This window comes from Schistocerca piceifrons, chromosome 1, assembly GCF_021461385.2.
Source record: "Schistocerca piceifrons isolate TAMUIC-IGC-003096 chromosome 1, iqSchPice1.1, whole genome shotgun sequence".
NCBI lineage: Eukaryota > Metazoa > Arthropoda > Insecta > Orthoptera > Acrididae > Schistocerca > Schistocerca piceifrons.
In genome coordinates, this window is record NC_060138.1 from 815,508,197 (window position 1) to 815,533,879 (window position 25,683).

Here is a 25,683-nt window from a genome sequence, read left to right on the forward strand (position 1 = left end):
CTCTTACGTAATCTGGGGAATGTGTTTGACAGCAGATATCAAGAGCCACATGGGCAGTTTCCTCATAGAACCAGCAAAACCCGAGAGTTACTCTTTGTGTTGTATTACTGGGACATCTACATCAGTAAATACAGATTGTCTCACCTTGACCTGCTGAGATTCTGCCAAGTTTAGTTACGTCGATTAGCATTCTTGTGTGTTCCAGTAAATACTATCGGTGTTCGCTTCAATAATTAAGATGGCGGGGTGAAGGAATTAATTCTGAATTATAGTTATTTATCTCGTTTAGCTGACCTCTTGCATGAACTGGAATGATGCATTCCCCACACTATCCAAGTGTTTTTAGCCTTTAGCAACCACAAGGCACGGAGAAAAGTTTAAACTAATCAGTCTACACGGACACTAACAAAACAGTGTCAGTGGCCGGTCTTCACTCTACCGGATGGTCATGTTCTTGAAAACCCATGTACTGGTATTTACCACGGTATCAAGACCGATCTTAATACGAACAGTATACACATGAAAATCTCGTTTAATAGATCTGCTGTTGAAGAATCGCCGCCAGAAGATGATTGAACTTGCATCGAGAATGTTGTCTCTCAGCTAGCGCAGTAACTGTAGCCTCTAGCACACTACAAATACATGTGAGCATTGAGAAAATTGTCAGGAAATATGTTCTCAAGCGAACTGAAGAGTACAGCTTGTTTTGCAAAGTGTTGATGCCTGATGCCTAGAGCTACTAGGATGTCACTTGTCATTTGAGAATTCGATAGGATTGAAGAGGAACTTGACATTCCGCAATGACTTGATAGGCAAAGTGCTGAACACTAAAAACTAGGACAAAGGAGAGAGGAAACTCGCTGCTCTTATACACTCAGACTGACAAGAAGGTGGACCAGTCTTAAATATCACGGACGGGCCATCTCTTGGTAAGATTTGCTGCCTCTTGTATTGCATAGCACTGTGTTACTTCAGTCACGGCTTTGATATCAAGAGAACAGTTGCCTGAGATGCTCAAGAATGAAATCAATCAAGGCAAATCCGCAACAGCTCGCCGTACCATTACGAAATACAGACAGTGGCTCCCACGAAAGCGTCGACAGCAGTTCTTCTAGCCGCAATTTGAATTTTCTGTCGAAGCAGATATGTGTGTAGCAACCAAAGAATTCGCGAGGAGGAGAGGCAAGAGAAGAACGGTACCAGTGTGCGCGACAGTCAAGGATGACAGACTCCCTTTTTCGTCAGAACGACATATTCTGCAGCTTCCACAGCAGACAACTACGTGGACACAGAAAGCTAAGTTCTAATCTCACTACATCTATCGACTGGTAACAATCCGAAACGCCACAACCTGCACACTTTTAGGCCCATAATCCAGTTCTATTAATGCAAAGCTGCCTCGATAGATAGACAACGAATTTCACGCTTCAAAGAGTGACCACACAAATCCTGTTGTATAATTGCTGCTACTTGCACAATGAACACTTCAGTCGCATCTTTTCTAACAGAACGCAGAAAATGAGAAGAATGGACTCTCTCTTACCGGGACAGATACATTCCAGGCGAGTTGCACATAACGCTTTAAGGTGCTATTTAACTTCCTGCACGTAAACCCACATATTCTTAATCGGGTTTGGAAAGGAACACATAGACCTGATGAAAACGGACAAGATATAGTTCTTGTACAACTGAAAGTGCAACGACCGTCTGACTGAATGTCTTACGTCCAAATGTAGGGAAAACAAACTTGCCTGTCCAACCATCTACAGACATCATGAGGAAAGACAAGTTTGATCTGGCAGGCCCTGAATTGTGTAAGCCATGTTAGTTGCCTATGTTTCACCACCACTGCATATTTGTACCACAGAGCGTTTTATTGAAATAATGCAATCAGGCAAAGAAAACGGTGGGGCTACCATACACCTATGAGCCACTGTCCGTTTGGGATGCTTGACTACTGATTTAGCTCTGCAGCTCCACCGCTTTGATGTTGAAATGGAGCAGGAAAAAGCTGTGTGCGCAAAAAGCAGTGGAGCGTGGCTATACACGCCGGTTTCTCGGAACTCACAGTTCAGTTGGCGAAGAGAGGGACGATCATCCATCTGCTGAGCATTAGAGACACAATAAAGCATAGAAGGAAGAATTTTCCTTGTATAAAGGTAAAACACGTTAGTCCTTTGGAAGTAACATATTGCGTAGTGAGGTAACATTCCAAAGACAACAGTGGTGATGATAACGATCAGCATGACAAGGCGAGGCATAGCCGCTGAACGTTCCCAACCGTATGAAAGACAGCCGCCGAAAACCCCACAGTTTGGAAAGGTCTTCTTTATGAGCAAACCAACAGTGAATAAGAGAAATGAGAGCGTGACAGGTACATTTATATTTATTGTGAGAGAATTTCCATACGCGAATGTCCAGACCGTTCCTCCCAACCCCCACAACAGATGCTGACGGAGTAGATCACTATATATCTGGTACATACGTGGAATAGGCCGGCACTGAATGAAGGCATTTCCAGAGGTGCCTTCTGGACAGGTACAGATGGGGATGTGGTTGACTACGTCGCATCGAGCACCCTGTCCGCAAGTTCCTGGGCAGGGGTCAGCACACTTGTTCCTGATGCAAGCTTTCGTCCTGTCACAATCAGTACTCAACACGCACTCTGGCCGGCAACCAGTGTATGGGTCTCCTTGGTATTCTGGAAGACAAGTACAACTGCCATCTCGGCATTCGGCGTTAGGCCCGCAAGGCGAAGGATTGCACGGGTCCGATTCCACAGGTTCTGCAACTGTAAGCAATTTGAAGAACGAAGTGAGTTTGACGTGAACACAATCTGGAGTTTCTACTTCCACATGAAATTAATTTGAAATCATACTTTGCGTAGCTTAAGCTTTCTTACTTGTCGGTTTTGGGAAGCAGTTGGTGAATGGATCTCCTGTGTACCCCTCAGGGCATGTGCACACTGGGGTGTGGTTGATCACACTGCACTGTGCGCCAATGCCACACGACCCAGGACATGGGTCACGACACTTCTCCCTGATACAAGCCCTGTTGCTGGGGCACTCCGAGTTGATGGAGCACTCGGGACGGCAGTTTGGTGGAGCGCCAATGTAATTTGCCAGGCATGAGCATGAAGGATTGCCACCTGTATCACGACATTCAGAATACGGCCCACATGGTGATGGGATGCAAGGATTCACAACTACTGGGGCACTCGGCCTCTGAGGTGGAGCTAAAAAGAGAAAAGAAACAACGTTCTAGGTCAGTCCTGCGCTGTCACCAAGGCTATATTGCATCACACACACTAGAAAAACCTAAGGCTCCAGAAGCTTACGTGGAATTGGATGGCATCTGGCGAAGGGGTCTCCGGTATATCCTTGTTTACAACTGCATATTGGGCTGTGGTTGATCACCTGGCAGCGAGTATTGAGGCCACACGGCCCAGGGCAAGGGTCCACACACTTCTGGTTCACACAGGCTCGGTTCTGCGGGCATTCGGAGCTCACCACACACTCTGGTCTACAGCCTGGTGGACTGCCAATGTACGACGGTAGGCATGAGCACACAGCCTGCCCATTCACTTGGCGACATTGGCTGTTAGGACCACATGGCGATGGGCTGCACGGATCTCCTGGTTCAGCTACCACAGCTGCGCAATAGAAGGGCCAGTCAGCCATACAAATACAACCGAAAGAACACATGGTTACCAAATAACTCACTCCACAGAGATAAAGTATTTCAGCAGAGAAATTGGTCCTTACGTTCGCTAGCCTGCACTGTGCAGTATCGGAACGGGTCTCCAGTGTATCCCGGCCGGCATGTGCACGATGGCAGGTGATTGACCACCTGGCAGTCTGCATTCGGGCCACACGTGCCGGGGCATGGGTCTTGGCACTTGTTACGAATACATGCCCTGTTGGGAGCACAGTCAGTGTTCACCACGCACTCTGGCCGACAGCCTTCGTACGGATTGCCCACATACTCTGGTAGACAAGTGCAAGATCCAGCGCCATTCTGTTCCCTACACACTGCATTCGAACCACATGGCGACGGAGAGCAGGGCGTTGGCCTCTCCTGGGGCACGGCTACAGCTGAAAGCCACAAGTCACAATTATCCTCTGCACGAACTTGCATCCACAATCGCACAAATACAAGAGAAATGACTCAGGAGTTCATTCTTACGTTGTACAAAGCACTGAGAGAACGGGTCTCCAGTGTATCCAACCGCACACACACACGTAGGCGTGTGGCTGACCACTCGGCACTCAGCATTTGATCCACAAGCTCCGGGACAGGGGTCTTTGCACTTCTGCCCCATACAGGCCAGATGGCTGGCACACTCGCTGTTGCTGACGCACTCAGGCCGACAGTTTGGTGGCGAGCCTTTGAATTCTGGCAGGCACGAGCAAGAGGGGCTGTCTCCAGCTACCTTGCACTGAGCATTTGGACCACAAGGTGACGGCTGGCAAGGGTTCACTGGCTTGCTCACCGGCGAATCAGCTGCATGAGGGAAAAACCAATGTGTGAGAAGAACAAAGTAGTAGCTTACATTGTTTTCTGATATGACAGAAAGAAATGTTTCATCAGTATGGTTCTTACGTATGGGCAGGCATCTGGTGAACGGGTCTCCCGTGTGGCGCGGTGGACAGCTACAGATAGGGTTGTGATTCACCACCTGACACTTAGCCCCAATTCCACACGTTCCTGGGCAAGGATTTCTACATTTCTGGTTGCTGCAGGCTTCATTCTGGCTGCAATCGGAACTCACAACGCACTCTGGCCTGCACGCCGGTGGGCTTCCAAGGTAGCCCGGCACACATGAACATACAGCCTGGCCGTTAATCTCCCGACATTGGCTGTTGGGACCGCATGGAGACGGGTTGCATGGCTGTGTTGCCACGGGAGCTGTGTGAAAAGACAAAAGGGGTTACTCCATTTTGTCTGTCCAAGCTATTACTATTCTACTCAACGCGAAGGTAGTGTATTACATTACATTTATTGTCTATTTTCGAGTTATCAACGTATTGTTCTATACTCTTACAAACGATATTGGCGTGGTCAAGATATATGGTAAGCGTAGAGGATCGATACGAAGTAAGCGGTGCTGGATGTACCTTGCTGTGTAGCACAGCATCCGGAGAGCGCGAGACAATCAGTAACTTCTTGTGACACTCTGACGAAGAATCTCTAACCACGCATTGCATGTCATGCGTTAAGAACAATGGTGTAATCTAAGGTCCGCTTGTGTTTAAAATCTCTTACGTAATCTGGGGAATGTGTTTGACAGCAGATATCAAGAGCCACATGGGCAGTTTCCTCATAGAACCAGCAAAACCCGAGAGTTACTCTTTGTGTTGTATTACTGGGACATCTACATCAGTAAATACAGATTGTCTCACCTTGACCTGCTGAGATTCTGCCAAGTTTAGTTACGTCGATTAGCATTCTTGTGTGTTCCAGTAAATACTATCGGTGTTCGCTTCAATAATTAAGATGGCGGGGTGAAGGAATTAATTCTGAATTATAGTTATTTATCTCGTTTAGCTGACCTCTTGCATGAACTGGAATGATGCATTCCCCACACTATCCAAGTGTTTTTAGCCTTTAGCAACCACAAGGCACGGAGAAAAGTTTAAACTAATCAGTCTACACGGACACTAACAAAACAGTGTCAGTGGCCGGTCTTCACTCTACCGGATGGTCATGTTCTTGAAAACCCATGTACTGGTATTTACCACGGTATCAAGACCGATCTTAATACGAACAGTATACACATGAAAATCTCGTTTAATAGATCTGCTGTTGAAGAATCGCCGCCAGAAGATGATTGAACTTGCATCGAGAATGTTGTCTCTCAGCTAGCGCAGTAACTGTAGCCTCTAGCACACTACAAATACATGTGAGCATTGAGAAAATTGTCAGGAAATATGTTCTCAAGCGAACTGAAGAGTACAGCTTGTTTTGCAAAGTGTTGATGCCTGATGCCTAGAGCTACTAGGATGTCACTTGTCATTTGAGAATTCGATAGGATTGAAGAGGAACTTGACATTCCGCAATGACTTGATAGGCAAAGTGCTGAACACTAAAAACTAGGACAAAGGAGAGAGGAAACTCGCTGCTCTTATACACTCAGACTGACAAGAAGGTGGACCAGTCTTAAATATCACGGACGGGCCATCTCTTGGTAAGATTTGCTGCCTCTTGTATTGCATAGCACTGTGTTACTTCAGTCACGGCTTTGATATCAAGAGAACAGTTGCCTGAGATGCTCAAGAATGAAATCAATCAAGGCAAATCCGCAACAGCTCGCCGTACCATTACGAAATACAGACAGTGGCTCCCACGAAAGCGTCGACAGCAGTTCTTCTAGCCGCAATTTGAATTTTCTGTCGAAGCAGATATGTGTGTAGCAACCAAAGAATTCGCGAGGAGGAGAGGCAAGAGAAGAACGGTACCAGTGTGCGCGACAGTCAAGGATGACAGACTCCCTTTTTCGTCAGAACGACATATTCTGCAGCTTCCACAGCAGACAACTACGTGGACACAGAAAGCTAAGTTCTAATCTCACTACATCTATCGACTGGTAACAATCCGAAACGCCACAACCTGCACACTTTTAGGCCCATAATCCAGTTCTATTAATGCAAAGCTGCCTCGATAGATAGACAACGAATTTCACGCTTCAAAGAGTGACCACACAAATCCTGTTGTATAATTGCTGCTACTTGCACAATGAACACTTCAGTCGCATCTTTTCTAACAGAACGCAGAAAATGAGAAGAATGGACTCTCTCTTACCGGGACAGATACATTCCAGGCGAGTTGCACATAACGCTTTAAGGTGCTATTTAACTTCCTGCACGTAAACCCACATATTCTTAATCGGGTTTGGAAAGGAACACATAGACCTGATGAAAACGGACAAGATATAGTTCTTGTACAACTGAAAGTGCAACGACCGTCTGACTGAATGTCTTACGTCCAAATGTAGGGACAACAAACTTGCCTGTCCAACCATCTACAGACATCATGAGGAAAGACAAGTTTGATCTGGCAGGCCCTGAATTGTGTAAGCCATGTTAGTTGCCTATGTTTCACCACCACTGCATATTTGTACCACAGAGCGTTTTATTGAAATAATGCAATCAGGCAAAGAAAACGGTGGGGCTACCATACACCTATGAGACACTGTCCGTTTGGGATGCTTGACTACTGATTTAGCTCTGCAGCTCCACGCTTTGATGTTGAAATGGAGCAGGAAAAAGCTGTGTGCGCAAAAAGCAGTGGAGCGTGGCTATACACGCCGGTTTCTCGGAACTCACAGTTCAGTTGGCGAAGAGAGGGACGATCATCCATCTGCTGAGCATTAGAGACACAATAAAGCATAGAAGGAAGAATTTTCCTTGTATAAAGGTAAAACACGTTAGTCCTTTGGAAGTAACATATTGCGTAGTGAGGTAACATTCCAAAGACAACAGTGGTGATGACAACGATCACCATGACAAGGCGAGGCATAGCCGCTGAACGTTCCCAACCGTATGAAAGACAGCCGCCGAAAACCCCACAGTTTGGAAAGGTCTTCATTATGAGCAAACCAACAGTGAATAAGAGAAATGAGAGCGTGACAGGTACATTTATATTTATTGTGAGAGAATTTCCATACGCGAATGTCCAGACCGTTCCTCCCAACCCCCACAACAGATGCTGACGGAGTAGATCACTATATATCTGGTACATACGTGGAATAGGCCGGCACTGAATGAAGGCATTTCCAGAGGTGCCTTCTGGACAGGTACAGATGGGGATGTGGTTGACTACGTCGCATCGAGCACCCTGTCCGCAAGTTCCTGGGCAGGGGTCAGCACACTTGTTCCTGATGCAAGCTTTCGTCCTGTCACAATCAGTACTCAACACGCACTCTGGCCGGCAACCAGTGTATGGGTCTCCTTGGTATTCTCGAAGACAAGTACAACTGCCATCTCGGCATTCGGCGTTAGGCCCGCAAGGCGAAGGATTGCACGGGTCCGATTCCACAGGTTCTGCAACTGTAAGCAATTTGAAGAACGAAGTGAGTTTGACGTGAACACAATCTGGAGTTTCTACTTCCACATGAAATTAATTTGAAATCATACTTTGCGTAGCTTAAGCTTTCTTACTTGTCGGTTTTGGGAAGCAGTTGGTGAATGGATCTCCTGTGTACCCCTCAGGGCATGTGCACACTGGGGTGTGGTTGATCACACTGCACTGTGCGCCAATGCCACACGACCCAGGACATGGGTCACGACACTTCTCCCTGATACAAGCCCTGTTGCTGGGGCACTCCGAGTTGATGGAGCACTCGGGACGGCAGTTTGGTGGAGCGCCAATGTAATTTGCCAGGCATGAGCATGAAGGATTGCCACCTGTATCACGACATTCAGAATACGGCCCACATGGTGATGGGATGCAAGGATTCACAACTACTGGGGCACTCGGCCTCTGAGGTGGAGCTAAAAAGAGAAAAGAAACAACGTTCTAGGTCAGTCCTGCGCTGTCACCAAGGCTATATTGCATCACACACACTAGAAAAACCTAAGGCTCCAGAAGCTTACGTGGAATTGGATGGCATCTGGCGAAGGGGTCTCCGGTATATCCTTGTTTGCAACTGCATATTGGGCTGTGGTTGATCACCTGGCAGCGAGTATTGAGGCCACACGGCCCAGGGCAAGGGTCCACACACTTCTGGTTCACACAGGCTCGGTTCTGCGGGCATTCGGAGCTCACCACACACTCTGGTCTACAGCCTGGTGGACTGCCAATGTACGACGGTAGGCATGAGCACACAGCCTGCCCATTCACTTGGCGACATTGGCTGTTAGGACCACATGGCGATGGGCTGCACGGATCTCCTGGTTCAGCTACCACAGCTGCGCAATAGAAGGGCCAGTCAGCCATACAAATACAACCGAAAGAACACATGGTTACCAAATAACTCACTCCACAGAGATAAAGTATTTCAGCAGAGAAATTGGTCCTTACGTTCGCTAGCCTGCACTGTGCAGTATCGGAACGGGTCTCCAGTGTATCCCGGCCGGCATGTGCACGATGGCAGGTGATTGACCACCTGGCAGTCTGCATTCGGGCCACACGTGCCGGGGCATGGGTCTTGGCACTTGTTACGAATGCATGCCCTGTTGGGAGCACAGTCAGTGTTCACCACGCACTCTGGCCGACAGCCTTCGTACGGATTGCCCACATACTCTGGTAGGCAAGTGCAAGATCCAGCGCCATTCTGTTCCCTACACACTGCATTCGAACCACATGGCGACGGAGAGCAGGGCGTTGGCCTCTCCTGGGGCACGGCTACAGCTGAAAGCCACAAGTCACAATTATCCTCTGCACGAACTTGCATCCACAATCGCACAAATACAAGAGAAATGACTCAGGAGTTCATTCTTACGTTGTACAAAGCACTGAGAGAACGGGTCTCCAGTGTATCCAACCGCACACACACACGTAGGCGTGTGGCTGACCACTCGGCACTCAGCATTTGATCCACAAGCTCCGGGACAGGGGTCTTTGCACTTCTGCCCCATACAGGCCAGATGGCTGGCACACTCGCTGTTGCTGACGCACTCAGGCCGACAGTTTGGTGGCGAGCCTTTGAATTCTGGCAGGCACGAGCAAGAGGGGCTGTCTCCAGCTACCTTGCACTGAGCATTTGGACCACAAGGTGACGGCTGGCAGGGGTTCACTGGCTTGCTCACCGGCGAATCAGCTGCATGAGGGAAAAACCAATGAGTGAGAAGAACAAAGTAGTAGCTTACATTGTTTTCTGATATGACAGGAAGAAATATTTCATGAGTATGGTTCTTACGTATGGGCAGGCATCTGGTGAACGGGTCTCCCGAGTGGCGCGGTGGACAGCTACAGATAGGGTTGTGATTCACCACCTGACACTTAGCCCCAATTCCACACGTTCCTGGGCAAGGATTTCTACATTTCTGGTTGCTGCAGGCTTCATTCTGGCTGCAATCGGAACTCACAACGCACTCTGGCCTGCACGCCGGTGGGCTTCCAAGGTAGCCCGGCACACATGAACATACAGCCTGGCCGTTAATCTCCCGACATTGGCTGTTGGGACCGCATGGAGACGGGTTGCATGGCTGTGTTGCTATGGGAGCTGTGTAAAAAGACAAAAGGGGTTACTCCATTTTGTCTGTCCAAGCTAACGCGAAGGTAGTGTATTATATTACATTTATTGTCTATTTTCGAGTTATCAGCGTATTGCTCTGTACTCTTACAAACGATATTGGCGTGTTCAAGATATATGTTAAGCGTAGAGGATCGATAAGAAGTAAGCGGTGGTGGATGTATTTTGTTGCTTAGCACTGTACCAGGAATGTGGGAAACAATGAATATCTTCTTGTGACACTCTAAAGACCTGACGATGAATCTCTATCCGCGCATTACATGTTAGGTAGCTACATTGTCTACTGTACTAACTTTCAGGAAATGGTGTACGCTTCGATTTGCTTTTGTTATAATCTAGCACGGAATGTGAGTAACGTGTTTGACAGCAGGTATCAAGCCCCACAGGTCGACCTGTTGACATGCTACACGCAAAACCCTCCTTGTGTAGAATTACTGTCTCACTTGTAGTGACGCTATAACACAATATCGCATGCTGACTGTGCTGTCTTGACCCATCTCGATAGAGAGTATGTTTTAGTGCTGCCCAGATAGCATGTTCTCCAGATCTCTCACCAAGTGAAAACATCTGGTCATGGACTGCTGAGAGACTGGCACGCCTTAACTCGTCAGCCTCTACGATTTATGAACTCTACTGTAGAGTTGAAGCCGTTTGGATTCGTATAGCCGTATATGTCATTGAAGCTGAGTTAGATTCGATACACAGCCAGATAAGAACCGTTGTTGCTGCCAGAGGTGTAGTTCTGTGTACTAAGCTGTACACCCTATACTCACCCAAACCATCTACAAACTTAAATATGTGTCCTTCCGTTCGTAGTATACAGGGTGAGCATTCATGAAATCGGCAAACTGCACGGACGAATTCCTGACTGGAAATGGGAGGAAAAAGGTCCTTTGAACATGAATCCGGAAATGCATCGTTGCCACGGTAGATGGTGCTGACGAATGACGGTTCCTCTGTCCACGTGCTGTGTCTCCTTGTGTGTTGCAGGCTGTGTGATTGACGCAGCGTACTGTAGACAACAGTTTGGTACGGTACTTATGTCGGAAACAAGCCGAGATGGTGTTTGTGTGCGGCCAAGCAGAAGGAAACGTTCGAGAGGCAACACGGCTATACCAAAACAGGGACCCTCACAGACACCAACCACATCATACATTTTAATTCCGTTATGGATGTTTGCGTGCTCATGGGTCCTTTGAGACAGAAGTATGCGCAGCGAGGTGGTGGACTATACGTACACCAGATTCGGAGTTTGTACTATGGTTCGTCCCAATATTCTGTAGAATCCTGTCCTCCAGATCTGGAGTAGGCACCGTCAGCCGCCTCACTGCATGTTCGTCTGTCTGAAAGGACCCATGATCACACAAACAACCTAACGAGCTTAAAATGTATGATGTGGTTGTTGTATGCAAGTGTACTTGTTTTCGTATGCCTTGCTGTTTCTTGACCTTTTCCATCTGCTTGGCCGTACGGAAACATCATCTCGACATGAATACCAGACCATTCTGCTGCTTACAGTACGCTGCGTCCATCACACAGCCTGCAACACACAAGGAACAAACGGCACATGGTCGGAAAAACGCCATCTAGCGTGGCAACGATGCGTTGCAGGACACATGTTCATGGGACCTTTTTTTCTCCATTACAAGTCACGAATGCGTCCCAGCAATTTGTAAGTCTTATTATACACCCACAAAATGAGTATATTTCCTGGTGTTGCAATTTGAATGGGCGGCAGTTTATGCAGTTATTTCCCCCTCGCGCTTGTCATTATCACTGTCTATTCTATGTTGGGGTATTTCTTAAAGCTCGAGAATCTTTCTTTAAAAGGAATGGCCGCTTAGCTATAAGTGTTGTAAGTGGTTACATCTAACGTCATTGTTCCCTAAGAAGTAAGGGATTGCTGTTATTATGAAATATGGTTTCTCTGGGAACTTATTCTTAATATACGTTTTTCTTCAAGAAATAAATATCTTGTTTCGATTGCATGCATGAACTGCCTGACAAGAAAACTGTGCCGCGTTGTCCAATTACGGAAACCGTGGATTTTCGCTTTATCGAGTGAGGCATATGGCATGCTTTCTACACATGGTTCGTGTTTAGTTGTAGAATCATAGTAGTTTTTTTTACTTTAAGTTGTGGACTACGAAATAGCTTCATAGATGTGCAAGCGATTTTTTCTGTAATTTAATATTGCGTGAGAAAACGGTGCCATGCTGCACGTGCAAGGAAGAGTAGGTATGTCTAAATTGATCGATTGTGTCTCACTCTACACGAAACAAGAACAAGATTGTCAGGTGTATGATTATTACACATTCATAGTTTTATTAGCTTCTTCCGAGCTTTGAGATGATTTTTTTTCTTCTAATCCACAAGTCGGACGAACTATGGATCGTTTAGAACTTGGGGTTTGGTCCTCCCGCATCTTGTTTCCCTTTAGTTCTCGGGTAACTGGGTGGATTTCTAGACTTACCTTAAGCATTATTATTTTTGAATGCATGCGAATACTCTTACGGCTAAGTATAAAGTATATAAAGTGTTCGTTTTTTCTCACTGCTGAAGTTTGCAATCTATAACGACGGAATATAGGAAATAATTGACATCAGGTATGTTCCAATGAGGAGGTACTGTGTAGAATCGGGGAGACAAGAAATTTGTGGCACAGCTTGACCAAAAGATAAGATCAGTTGATATGACACATTTGAGACATCAAGAGGTCAGCAAATTAGTATTGTAGGGAAGTGTGGGGAGTAAAAGTCGTAGAGGGAGCCAAGAGACGAACACATTAAGCAGATTGAGAAGGATGTGGGCTGCAGTAGTTATTCGGAAGAAGCTCGCACAGGATAGAGTAGCTTGTAGAGATGCATCAAACCTCATCGGACTGAAGTCCACAACAACAAAATGTTTTACTTGCTCACAATCTTAAAATATACTTGAGCAAAACAATACGTTTTCACATGTCTTAATACCGCTGCACTTATTACTGATGACGAATTGTTTAGGATGACGCCATGGAAAACAATGTCTGCATTTTACTAGTTTTGGAGATTTGATGTTTTACAATTGCAGGTAAACTGAAAATGCATCATGTGATGTAATAAGAACAATACTTCAGAAGAAGATATTTTTACAAGTATCTAAACCATGGTCAAGGGGTAATAAACCTTTATTTGCAACAGGTTGGCTGATTTTTCAATCTATACTGAAAATACTTCTTTTTATGGGACAAACGTGGTTGGTTGGTTGATTTGGGAGAGGGGACCAAACAGCAAGGTCATCAGTCCCATCGTATTAAGGAAGGGTTGGAAAGGAATTCGGCAGTGCCCTTTCAAAGGAACCATCCCGGCATTTGCCTGGAGCGATTTAGGGAAAAATAAGGATGGCCGGACGCGGTTTGAACTGTCGTCCTCCAGAATGTGAGTCCAGTGTGCATAACCACTGCACCACCTCGCGATGGACAAACGTGAGGCCAACGTTATCATAATGTAAATAGCAACTTATACATCACGGGGGAGCTTGAAGTTCCTTAGAGTACAATGACCAGAACATTTAACGAAAACGTCAAGGACCTGCATTGAAGGAACTTGCAATAGATGAAAACTATGTGGAAGTATTGCCGGGAGACAGATTTTTAATAGTAAAAGGATATTCTATCGAAGAATATGTAAAATAAGAGACAAGAAGATAAGAGCAGAGACAGATACACATTTCACAAGTGAAAAATGACTAATGTGAGGAAGATAGAACTGCAAACAAAGAAAACGTAAAAATTTAGCCAAACTAATAAATAAACTATTTAATAATGAAGTATATGCGATATATACTGGTAAAAAGAACCTGTAAGTAGCGAATAAACCTTTACTGATTGATCCTGTTATTGCTCATGGTGCAATTGGAAGGCCCGGTATCTTAGAAAGATCACAGATCTATACACAAAAGGTATATTTGCTGCGTGTAAAATGGTCTATTCACGAAAGTACTGGTTATGAGATTAATATGCAGAATTTGAGCCACAATTAGGGGGCCAATGGCATCACATACAAATGAAGCCAATGTATCACCTGAAGATGAATTTGTTCTCTGAAATGAATTCTGGGTTATATAAATGTCTCAACAGTATCTGCTTGCGATAATTTTCCTAACCTACAAATATTATACAGCTATCATACGCAGTACTATCACGTTAAACGGGATGATGTTTAAAACTGACACTTGGGTAATAGAAGACGAAACGAGTACAATGTGTTTTGCAAAGATACTTCCGATGTCATAAGTGTAGGTGTTCTACATGAATGAAGATGGAAATTTAGGGTGAATTTTAATTACAGCATTTAAAGTAAATGCTTAGCTTGGCGATAGATATAATATTCTGCTTAATGCAATCTCCCTGGCGCGGTTATCTCGCTCGCACATTATTCCGTGTGCGTCTAATCGAACTGACAATAACACATGAACAAAAGGCATTTTGCGTTTTCCGTTTCAGAAAGTGCATTTCAGTTACTACCGTGTGGTATGTGTTACGTCGAGAGGACGATACTACGACTCATACACCTCAAGACATTCGATAACGGCAACAGTAGCTTCAAGTCACTCGTTGTTTATGTGAGGGGAAATCCACAGGACGCCCTCGTGAGTTCGTTTAAGACGTACTTGTAGAGCGCATTCAGCAGTTTTGCATGTAGTCTCAGAAGTCTACGGATAATACCAACCGAGAGTTAACCATTTCTTTCGTCACTGTTAGCGTGTTATGTGGCGACGTTTGTGTTGCAAACCGTAGAGTGATGGAAAAATATAGAGTGGCGGAAAAAAATAACTGTTTCCTTTATCTTTAGTGTTCAGTGATGGGGTCACACTCCATTTAAATGGAAAAATGAAGCACCACAACATAAGAATATGGCGAACGTAGCAGCCACACACCATAATCAAATACGAGCGAGACCTCTAAAACAGTGGTCATCAAACGTTTTTATTCCCGAGCCAATATTGACATTGTGGGACGGCACCTCTGACCGCATATGTACTGACCTTATTCATAACTGCTAACTTAAAGAAATTAAATGTTATGAGTCCCCAACGCAACAGCTATAGCAAGGACGCGGTGAGTTGGGCGTCGCCGCGCGAAGTGGCTGCGCCGTTTAGGGCGCCATGTCACGGATTGCGAGGTCCCTCCCGCCGGAGTTTCGAGTCCTCCCTCGGGCATGGGTGTGTGTTGTTCTTAACATAAGTTAGTTTAAGATAGATTAGGTAGTGTGTAAGCCTAGGGACCAATGACCTCAGCAGTTTGGTCTCTTAGGAATTCACACACACACACACAGTTGGGCGCCATCGCTGGAATACTGATCGTTAAAAGTAGGCAAGATTTAGAACCCGATTGTTCCCTGTTGTCACACTCGGTGACCCCGAAGTTTTGACACTGCAATACATTATGTAATATGAGTGACGATCACAAATGTTTAGTAAATGTTTTGAATGCCATTTTTCTTCTACTCATTGCATTGTATTACAGCAGCCTTAATATTGTCATACTCCTTGCTACAGATATGTACCACAATTAAGATGATCCACTCTTCAATGCGCATTCACGAATCCACATTACTTCCGTCTAAAAATTTATACTATAGCAGCTGATCGCTATGAGAGACACACGTCCATGAGTTGTCAGCACTGGAGAACAAGCAATAAAACACTCAAGAAATGTATTCGCAACTGCGACATGATCAGACTCTAGCTGCACAGTGTGTTGGTGACAAGGAAAATCGGGACTCGAACCCGGTTTTCCCGCTTTACGCGAGCTGTCGCCTTAACCGCCTCGGCCATGCGAGAACGTATCCACGGCCGACCCAGACTTCCATTTGCTACTGTGGTTCTACTTCCTGTATTAGCACAAATGCTGTGATGCATGTCTGAAGGGCACTGCACAGTACACCGTAAAAACACAGGCACTACAAAATAGTATAATATAATAAAACTTCCCCCTCACACATCTTCTAACCCTGCAGTGGCCACGCCACTTACCGCTCTGCCTCTGACGTTAGCATCTAAAGTTACTTAGTTCACGGTCGAATTCCCCAACGTCAATTACAATAAAGCACATCTTAAAATATTACTGTCTCTATAAGTATTTTTGTTTGTTACTGAGAAGGAAAAGCTCGTAAGTCAGCTGACGTTTTTGGATTCGACTGTTAGTTGCTAGATGCATCTTATTATAAAATAGGCTCTTATTATTATAAAATACGCTGAGAAATGCGGGCCGCACGAATACTTGATTCGGACCGCATGCGCCCGCGGGCAGCGTTTTGACGACCACTGATCGAAGTCTTCATGTATTTTCCGCCGCTTCCAGAGAACAGATTAACGTCCCATCCTTTTCTTCGAAAATATGGTTACCGGAATCAATTATCTTTTGTATAGTTGCGAGAACATGCTGAAAATATCGTTTTTCAACTGGTGGAGCACCATCGCACTGGTATCTGCATGTAAGAACACTTCTCTACAATAAGCTGCCCGGATCGGTCGGAAGGGCTGCGCGAATCTGTCATTGCACAATAGTGTGCGTGTGCGTGCGTGCGTGCGTGCGTGTGTGTGTGTGTGGGGGGGGGGGGGGGTTACCGAGCGCTCAGGGCCGAGGTTATTAGAGATGGGCAAACTCGTTCATCCCTGGGAACTAGTTCACTGGTGATCGCTCTTTTTTGGGAACAGTTCATTTTCACTCGTTCACCGTTCATTTGTGCTTGGTATACGGTTCTTAAGAAAATTTGAAAATAAGTAGCATAGGTGACTGAAGATGGAAGGCGCCAAGAGGGGCACTTGCCTCCGCCATGGAGTACAGAGTCTTTATTCATAATAGAATTCTCACAAACCTGTAATTTTAGTGATTTTGCAAAACCTCTCGTTTAGCCAACTGTAGCGTAATGTGGCTGATCGCAATGAAATAATATAAGGTGGCGCACGAAAAACTGGCCCCGAGTACAGACTGCTCGCCAATTACCCATGATCTGTTGATCGCTACGAGCAGAATATATAAACTTCTAATAATTAGGCAGTGAAGGAACAACAAATAAGCTAATGCAAACAATAACTTCGAAACAACAGATGACGATTGGTAGCGACAATGAACAGTTTAGTACTCGGGTCCGATTTTTTGTGCGCTATCCTGTACCACTGAAATAATTTGTAGACGTTATCATATTCTCTTTACAAAATGTGACACCAGACACTCGATTATGGAACGCGCACTTCATTCAGTTGTAAGTCGGCCTGCCTTCCATAACAATGAACATGCTCTTTTACCTTGGATCAAAAAAAGACGGAAAATGGCCACTCATGTGTGCCATGCTGACTTCCTTTACATGTATAATAACAAAAAATCTTACTTTTTTAAAAGTATTTCTTCTACTGTTTATCGAAATAGTGAAGTAAGTTTATATTCCGTTTTGTTACCTGAAAAGATGTATGTATTACATACCACATAATTTTATGTAATTTACATAATTATAAAATACATTTTAATTACCGGTTAGACACTGAACAGAAAACGAAAAGAACCAGAAGTTCAGAGTTCAAAAAAGGTTTGAAACAGATCTAGAATGGGCGCGCACAGCGAACGAAACGAACGACTCTATACTGAACTAACTATGAGCAGTTGGCAGTGGAACTGCGACGAGTGGCCACGCGAAGAAGGACGAGTCCGGCCGAACGAGACCGAGACAGATGGGAACTGGACCGAGTCTGGAACGAGACTGGCCGACGTGCCGTTGTGGGAACGAGACCGACCGTTTCCCGTTCCCGGGAACTATAACTAGAAAGCCACGACATAAGTAAACTATGAAAGACCGTTCCTTAGAATTCGTTCATCGCTCATTCCGTTCATCTTGATGAACCGTTCCTTTGGACCCGTTAGTTCGCGAACGACCCATCTCTAGAGATTACCAGAGTCCTTACAAATATTGAAAGAAGCAGATGTGGATGAAAGGGCTAAAAATGCTGTCACCGTGAGAAGTAAACCTGCTAAATGAAACTCGCTCACTCCCACTTCACTCGCGTTGACCCACAAAATCACTCAATCTCACTCGCCGTAAAGCCCGTTTTACTCGAACGACTTCCTGGTCAAAATCGACTACTCGAAGTGCGTGCGGCTTTCGTGCCTGCGTATAAATCAGCAACCAATCGCGACGCGAGTGTGTGTATGACGTCAATGATCTATAGATTGTGCCCAGTGTCGGGTTCTAAATTTGAGAGTATGCTACACACTGCGCATGCGTAGACACAGGGGTCTACGGCGGCGTCTGCTAAACATTAGAAGTTAACGTATTCTGGGGGAGATCACTTCTATTAAAGAAATGGGTTTTGTGTTTTCGTGTCTTCTTAATCTTATTGTGCAGTTTGCTTCGTTTTCTTGACACACTGAAAGTGTTCTCCAAACTAGAAAAAATATCTGAAAGAATAAAGGTATTTACGTTACAGACAAAAACGACTGCACTATGCATAAATAAGAAAGCAAATAGATAGACGGGTTTTGGTGAAAATTATTTCGACAGTGAAGAAGTCAGAAATATTTGACGAAAAAATAATTTCTGTGTTATTTGGCTCTTAGCCAGAAAACATGATACGAATGATAAAGCAAAAATGCGCTATTTACTGCGTTCTAGTAATTATTTTATGTGTTTGCAAGTATGTCTTTTCTCGAGCAAATATATGTATATGTTCTGAAATATTTGCTTTCGCCGCGCGGAGTGGTCGCGAGGTTAGAGGCGCCATGTCACGGATTGCGCGGCCCCCTCCCGCCTGAGGTTTGAGTCCTCCCTCGGGCATGGGTCTGTGTGTTGTTCTTACCATAAGTTAGTTTAAGTAGTGTGTAAGTCTAGGAATCGATGAACTCAGCAGTTTCATCCCTTACGAATTCACACACATTTGAACATTTGATGACGCTTTTCCCATTCTTTCGGTTATCAGAAGTTCAAGGGACTTAGCAAGAACTTCCACGATGGATCCTCCTTTGGTCACAAATAAGCTCTATTATCATCTCTTTTTCCTACATTTTGATACTATAGTTAGGTTTTTTCGTAAAAAGGATACTCTTATAACCTCACTTTCAACTGTTCAGATGCCAAGCTTCGCAGCAGACAGCTCTCAGAACACACAATTTTGATGCTGGAGTGTAAGCGAATATCACCACTCGAAATAGATCAGACTCAGCACAGGAATAGAACAACAGGGGTGCTGCAGTAGACTCACCCCGAGTAGTCAAAGGAGGCAAGAAAGTCGATTGTGTACAAGGAGCTTAAGGCAACGGAGGAAAGGGTGAAAGGGCCATACCTGGGATTAGAGCAGAAAGGAAAGAGGCGCTAAGACAACAGCAGTGGGAAATGTGACCGGCCTCCAAGTTCGGCTGGTCTCACGATATGAGATTTTCTTTTGTGGAGGCTTGTGAAAGACTCCGTCTATGTACCGCCCTTCTAGCAACTTTTGGAGAACTGCAACGTTGCACAGCAACAGTAATTAGTACCCAGCCATTCTCACAAAAGTGTGGGATGAATCGGACTGTAGTCTGAATGTTTACCATGCGTCCAATGGAGGGCAAACTGAACGTTTGTGAAAGGTAAACGAAAACTTCTATTCGTCAAGTAATTGTAAAAAGTACTCCAAAGTTATATGTGCACAAATGTAAAAGATATACAATCATAAAATCGGATGGTTTTTTTGAAAATAAAACTCTGTAGCCAGATGCGTAAATAAAAAATCCCTACGCCACAGTACCGTAGAACACCAAAAGGGGAGCCAATCAAAAAAAGTGCATTCCATCCCAACTTTATCAGCGGGCTGCGCCATTTTATTTTGAGTCCTCTTGTAGCCTTCTAGGGTACTGTTGCGCGGGGTTTCAGTGTTTGCCAGGACTGCAGATACGTAGGGCTCAGATTACAAACAAACAAACAAAAAATTAATTTTGTAACTTCGTTTATGAGGTATGACAGTTAAAATTTATGACTACACCTCGTAACTGGTCTCGAAGTAGAGGGAAGCTTCATTGGTATAAAGCGCATGCGACTTTGTACCTCGAATAGTGGCGGTCAGTATTCTCCACAGAGCCTCAGGTTCCTCTAAAATGGTTCTCGACGTGGATTGATGTACGAAGACGATGGCCACTGAATGCGACAGATGTGAGGATTCAGGCGTGCTCATTCAGGATAGTATCAATTTTGGAAGATGTACGGAGCTTTATCTGCTACCATGAAGTACCGCAAGTGTTCGGCATTGTCGGGGTAAGATCTTTGATCGTCGTAATAAATGATTCACACAAGTATGCAGAAGATAAATCACCTTGGAAAACGATAATCTACGATCGTTCAGTCTGTCTAGCAGACTAGTACTAAAAGACTGCAATTCTATCAAGCCAGCAATACCTCACAACCTTAATCCTATCGAGGATGCAGGAACGCTCTCTGTAAGCGTCTTTCATTGGCTAAAGAAACTGAAGAACGGGTATGGACGGTATACCAGTTGAAAAACGATATACAAAGACAATGGGAGGCAGCTAACAATCGAAATGATTATGGCTCTGAAGTGCGTGCAGCACTGTTCTGAGGGTTTTGCTATTCCGGTTGATCATATCCTCCATTGGACTTGAAGGCAACTTTCGTATTCTATTTTAGACTGATCTTTTACGGTGCTACATAAAATATTAATTTCTCTAAAAATTTATTTGCATATTTTAAACATCGGCACATGTGTGTTTACAAGGTTTATTTGGTTGTAAATAAAATATGTACACAAGAATTTGCTTTTTTAAATTTTGTATAATCTGACTTGCTTTTGGTACTTTCTCATAAGTGGGTGTATCGTGCCAAGCACGACCGTAAAAATGCTCTAGTCTTTGGGCTTGTGCCTATACACAATAACGCTTGTAATAAACACATATTATTCATGATACAGTATAATAATCCTAACATAATAGTTCTAAATATAGAAGTCGCTTCACATGTTAGTTACCTCAACATTGAAAAACACTGAATAATCAAACTATTTCAAATTTAATAAGACTGTAGATATATGAAAGAGAAATCTTATACATACGTGGTACTGGTCTGCAAAGCACGAAAGCGTTTCCAGAGGTGCCTTCCGGGCAAGTACATATGGGGATATGGTTAACAACATTGCATGCAGCACCCTGTCCGCATGTTCCTGGACAAGGATCTGTGCACTTGTTCCTGATGCAGGCTTTCGTCCTGTCACAGTCAGTGCTCAACACACACTCGGGGCGACAGCCCGTGTAAGGATCTCCTTGGTACTCCGGAAGACAAGTACAGCTGCCATCTCGGCAGAGAGCGTTAGGTCCGCATGGTGACGGATTACATGGGTCGGTTACCACTGGCTCTGGAGCTGTAAGAAGCAGGGAACTGTTATTCCGCTGAACTGAAGCCTGACACAATGTAGCCTACTCAAAACAATACTTAAGACGGATAACATCAATTGGTTGTGCTTACGTTCTGGTGGTTTTGGGGAGCAGCTTGTGAATGGGTCTCCTGTGTATCCTTCCGGGCAGCTGCAGATAGGAGTATGATTCACGACACTGCATTGAGCTGCAATTCCACACGATCCAGGACACGGATCGCGACATTTCTCTCTTATACAAGCCTTATTCTTTGGACACTCTGAACTAATAACACATTCAGGTCTGCAGTTGGGTGGTGTGCCAATGTAATTCTGTCGGCACGCACAAGATGGAGAGCCTCCGACGTTGCGACATTCAGAATACGGACCACAGGGAGAAGGCATGCACGGGTCGACATGCACAGGCTCGGCAGGATGCAAAATAGGCGCTAAAATTCAAGACAAACATTCGGATAGATGTACAGTAACACAATAAGGTAGAAAAAGCCAGAAGTAACACAAACAACAGAACTTTTTAAAGATGTGAAAGAAATAGCACTTAAACACCAAGAAGTCACATGAATGGAAAACTCTTAAGGAGAAGAAAGAGAGCACGAGAAAATCATCATTTAATGCACGAGTACATCATCTGCTTTCGTGCAATAGTGCTTGGGAAGCTAACCACTGATATAAAAATAATTTTAGTCTTATATATATTTAATAACATTGCCACGAGCTTGTTTAAAAAGTATCTCATAAGAATGATTTTGCTATGGTGTTCACCTTTTTTCAATTTTTTTCTATTAATTTTCCTTTGAAGTGTATTTTTCTTCGTAAAAGTGATTTTGATTCAGGACGATTACCTAAGGTCGCTATGTCAGTACCTGGTAACCTTAGGCTGCAGGGCCGGGTCTCGCCGTATTTATGTTGGTGGGTTTTAATGAGTATCTCTAGATGACACACAGTGTTATCTTTTGGCTTCACCTGATGCTGGACACTAATCATGCACACCTCAGCTTACAAGAGGAAACAGTCAAGGAAAAAGAAGCCATGAACCATGTAATCAGTGAGAACTATCTCAAAATCCATATTTCAATAACAGGGTATGCCATAAATGTTAAGAAAAAAGTGAAGTGGTCGGATGTCAATGTAACTTCGTACACGTATTCACCGTCGGCTGATATGTAAATGATTAGAGTTGAAATCCTCTGGGACAGGTACAACGGCCACCAGAGAGCATTAGTGTCGTTCGAGTTTAGTGTTGTTAACTGGCCGAGTAGGGTATATAAGGCGAATGAACAGCGTCATTCGTCGAATTGTATAATATCTAGAGTTATGGAGAATTCGGATGTGACAGTGGCCCGATGATGGACTGCACGAGGGCAGGTAGGCAGACACGGGATAAATTGATAGAACGTCTCTTATTCTCTACACACATAGACGATCTGACCGATAGGGTGAGTAGCAATCTACGAATGTTTTCTTACAACGTTGTAGTGTACGGAAAAGTGTCGTCGTTGAGTGACTAGGAGGAGACAGGATAACTTAGTCAGAATTTCTATTTGATGTGACGAGTAGCAGCTTGCTCTGAATGTAGAAGATGTAACTTAATGAATATGCCGGCTTCTAATACAGCTCACGATACCACCACGAACATTCGTTGTATACCACCACTTAATGTACTGAAGGAGAAGATTATGCAATGGTGTAAAGACAAGTATGCGGCTGCTCAATGTATTGCAAATTTTGGATACAATTATGTGTGCCGTAATGATAGTTGCTGTATCCTAGCGTTTTCGGTCCCATCTTTGCAGATCCGAAGATGGCAACAGAGAATTACCGAAACTGTTTATCTATATGAATAAATGATTTCAGCAATCTTGGCAGTTAAAAATTTATTCAGTGTTCAAATAACTTGCTGAAGATGAGTAGGAAAAACAATCGTGTAATGTTAGAATACAGTATTCGTGATGTGATGCTTGACACAGTCATGTCGATTAAATATCTGGCTGTAACGTTGCAAAGTGGTATGAAACGGAACGAGCATAGAAAGTGAATGGTTGACTTTGTTTCATTGGGAGAATTATAGGAAAGTGTAGCTCATCTACAAGTGAGACCGTGTGTATAACACCCATTCTCGATTACTGCTCGAGTGTTTGGGATCGGATTAAAAGAAGAGATCAAAGCTATTCCTAGGTGTGCTGCTAGATTTGTTAGCGGTACGTTCGATCAGCAGTTGAGTATTACAGAGGTGCCTCAGATGGGAATCCTTGGAGGGAAGACGATGGCCTGCAGTAGCTCGGATGCCCGCCGCCGGCGAGTGAGGGTGTGGCCTGGACGGAGACCCCAACCTTCCAATGCTTTGTAGAGGCACAACAATGTTACTCCCGGCGTCACTGTTTGGGGAGCCATCGGGTTTGACAACAGGTCACGTCTGGTAGTGACTTAGGGAACACTGATGGCACGACGGTACGTCACGGGCATCCTGCGTCCTCATGTATTACTCTCGTGCGTCAGCATCGTGGTGCCATTTTCCAGTACGGCAGTGCTCATTACTCCTGTGGCCAGATAGAATACGTATGGGATAAACTTGTATGTCAACTCAGCCCATTGACAGTAGCCAGGATATCAAGGACATGTCACAATAGTTGTGACCCAGCTCGCCTCAGGAGGGGATACAATGGCTTTATGACACACTTATCAATCGAATAAGCAAGCAAGCAAGCATCAAGGCCAGAGTGGGTACAGCGTCTTACTGATAACTGGACTCACTCTGTCAAATTGTATGTAAATTTGATTCAGTTTTGAATCTACTGCAATAACATGACATATCCTCGCAATCCGCGAAGTTTCATTTCGTTTCCTCCTCCCCTTCTGGATGCTTCACTTTTCTCTCGGGCAATGTTTATCAGTGGTTAACTTCCAGCAACATTTTTGAATTCTCACTAAAAAAGGAATATGTGAAGAAAATATCACAGTTAAAAAGAAAATCGCAAATTTATTTCACTTTGATTACCGACATTAATTTATCGGTCAAGTCATGAACCACAACGACTTGCCTAAATGACCTACGATATGTCTCAAAGTACGTATTCTAAGCCAATACTTGGGTTTTTCTTGGTGTCATGTTCACAAAAGTACGTTACGAACTGAGGTAGAATCCCTTTTACTGCAAAGTATCCCACATTTTCGTGAGCGTTATGTGAATGACGCCATATTTGTTTACAAAATGTGACAGTGTACATGTGATGTGTTACGACAGTGAAAGGAACATGTGACCACTGGAGGCAGTGCCACAAATTCTTCCAAAAAATCGCTTAACACAACACATACACAAACGTCATACTAACAAATGTAAATCCACCTGATGATGGAGGTTTAAACCTTTGAAACGCGTCGTGGAGATAAATAAACAGTGACTGGTAATAGTAAATTTGTTGTTTAATTTAATGTCAGTTGCGCTGACAAGAACGAAATAATAACGTAGTTTCACTGAACTACGCTTCGTATGAAAGAAATTTGCGATTGTAAGTGTAGAGTATAGTAACAGACAAACAGTTTGTAAGACAGAACGGAGAAATAGTGGAGCCTTACGTGGTGAGGGATAACATCTGACAAAAGGGTCCCCCGTGAGGCCAGGGGGACAGCTACAGACTGGGGAGTGGTTTAGGACACGGCATGCAGCCCGCTGGCCGCAGGGCCCGGGACAGGGGTCGACGCAGCGCAAATCTACGCATGCGCGCTGCGGTGGGCACTGGGCGTTGAGCGTGCACTCGGGCCGGCAGGCGGGAGGCGCGCCCACGTATCCCCGCAGGCACGAGCACGCCCCGCGCCGGCACTCGCTGTACGGGCCGCACGGCGACGGCCTGCAGGGGTCTTGAGGCTCGGCCGCTACAGCTGCGTGCACATGCGACATGCTCATGCTCACTCACACTCTCCCTCTCCCTCTCTCTCTGTATGCTCTGTAAGCACACGGCACTACCAGCCAGAGCTCCTACTGGATCATCTCGTTCCGCTTGTATTGTGTACAATTTGCATGTAAGCCATAGCTATGGTAACACCTATGTTCAGATAAAATGTAAAGACAATCTTTTGGCAGCAAATATCTTATGATCAATACT

The 25,683-nt window shown here is 44.7% G+C and overlaps 1 protein-coding gene across 1 annotated transcript in view; it reads right to left on the reverse strand.

The window, feature by feature from the left end:
* Positions 1-25,683, reverse strand: part of LOC124775374 — a 607,101-nt gene that overhangs the window by 143,741 nt on the left and 437,677 nt on the right. Inside the window, exons 98-112 of the mRNA XM_047250212.1 lie at positions 25,157-25,459; positions 21,676-22,011; positions 21,266-21,571; positions 9,860-10,165; positions 9,443-9,760; positions 9,022-9,351; positions 8,595-8,909; positions 8,160-8,492; positions 7,743-8,048; positions 4,603-4,908; positions 4,186-4,503; positions 3,765-4,094; positions 3,338-3,652; positions 2,903-3,235; positions 2,486-2,791 (exon numbers count right to left, since the gene is read on the reverse strand). Of these exons, the coding sequence (XP_047106168.1) occupies positions 2,486-2,791; positions 2,903-3,235; positions 3,338-3,652; positions 3,765-4,094; positions 4,186-4,503; positions 4,603-4,908; positions 7,743-8,048; positions 8,160-8,492; positions 8,595-8,909; positions 9,022-9,351; positions 9,443-9,760; positions 9,860-10,165; positions 21,266-21,571; positions 21,676-22,011; positions 25,157-25,459 (4,761 nt within the window). The remainder of the gene's footprint in view (positions 1-2,485; positions 2,792-2,902; positions 3,236-3,337; positions 3,653-3,764; positions 4,095-4,185; positions 4,504-4,602; positions 4,909-7,742; positions 8,049-8,159; positions 8,493-8,594; positions 8,910-9,021; positions 9,352-9,442; positions 9,761-9,859; positions 10,166-21,265; positions 21,572-21,675; positions 22,012-25,156; positions 25,460-25,683) is intronic.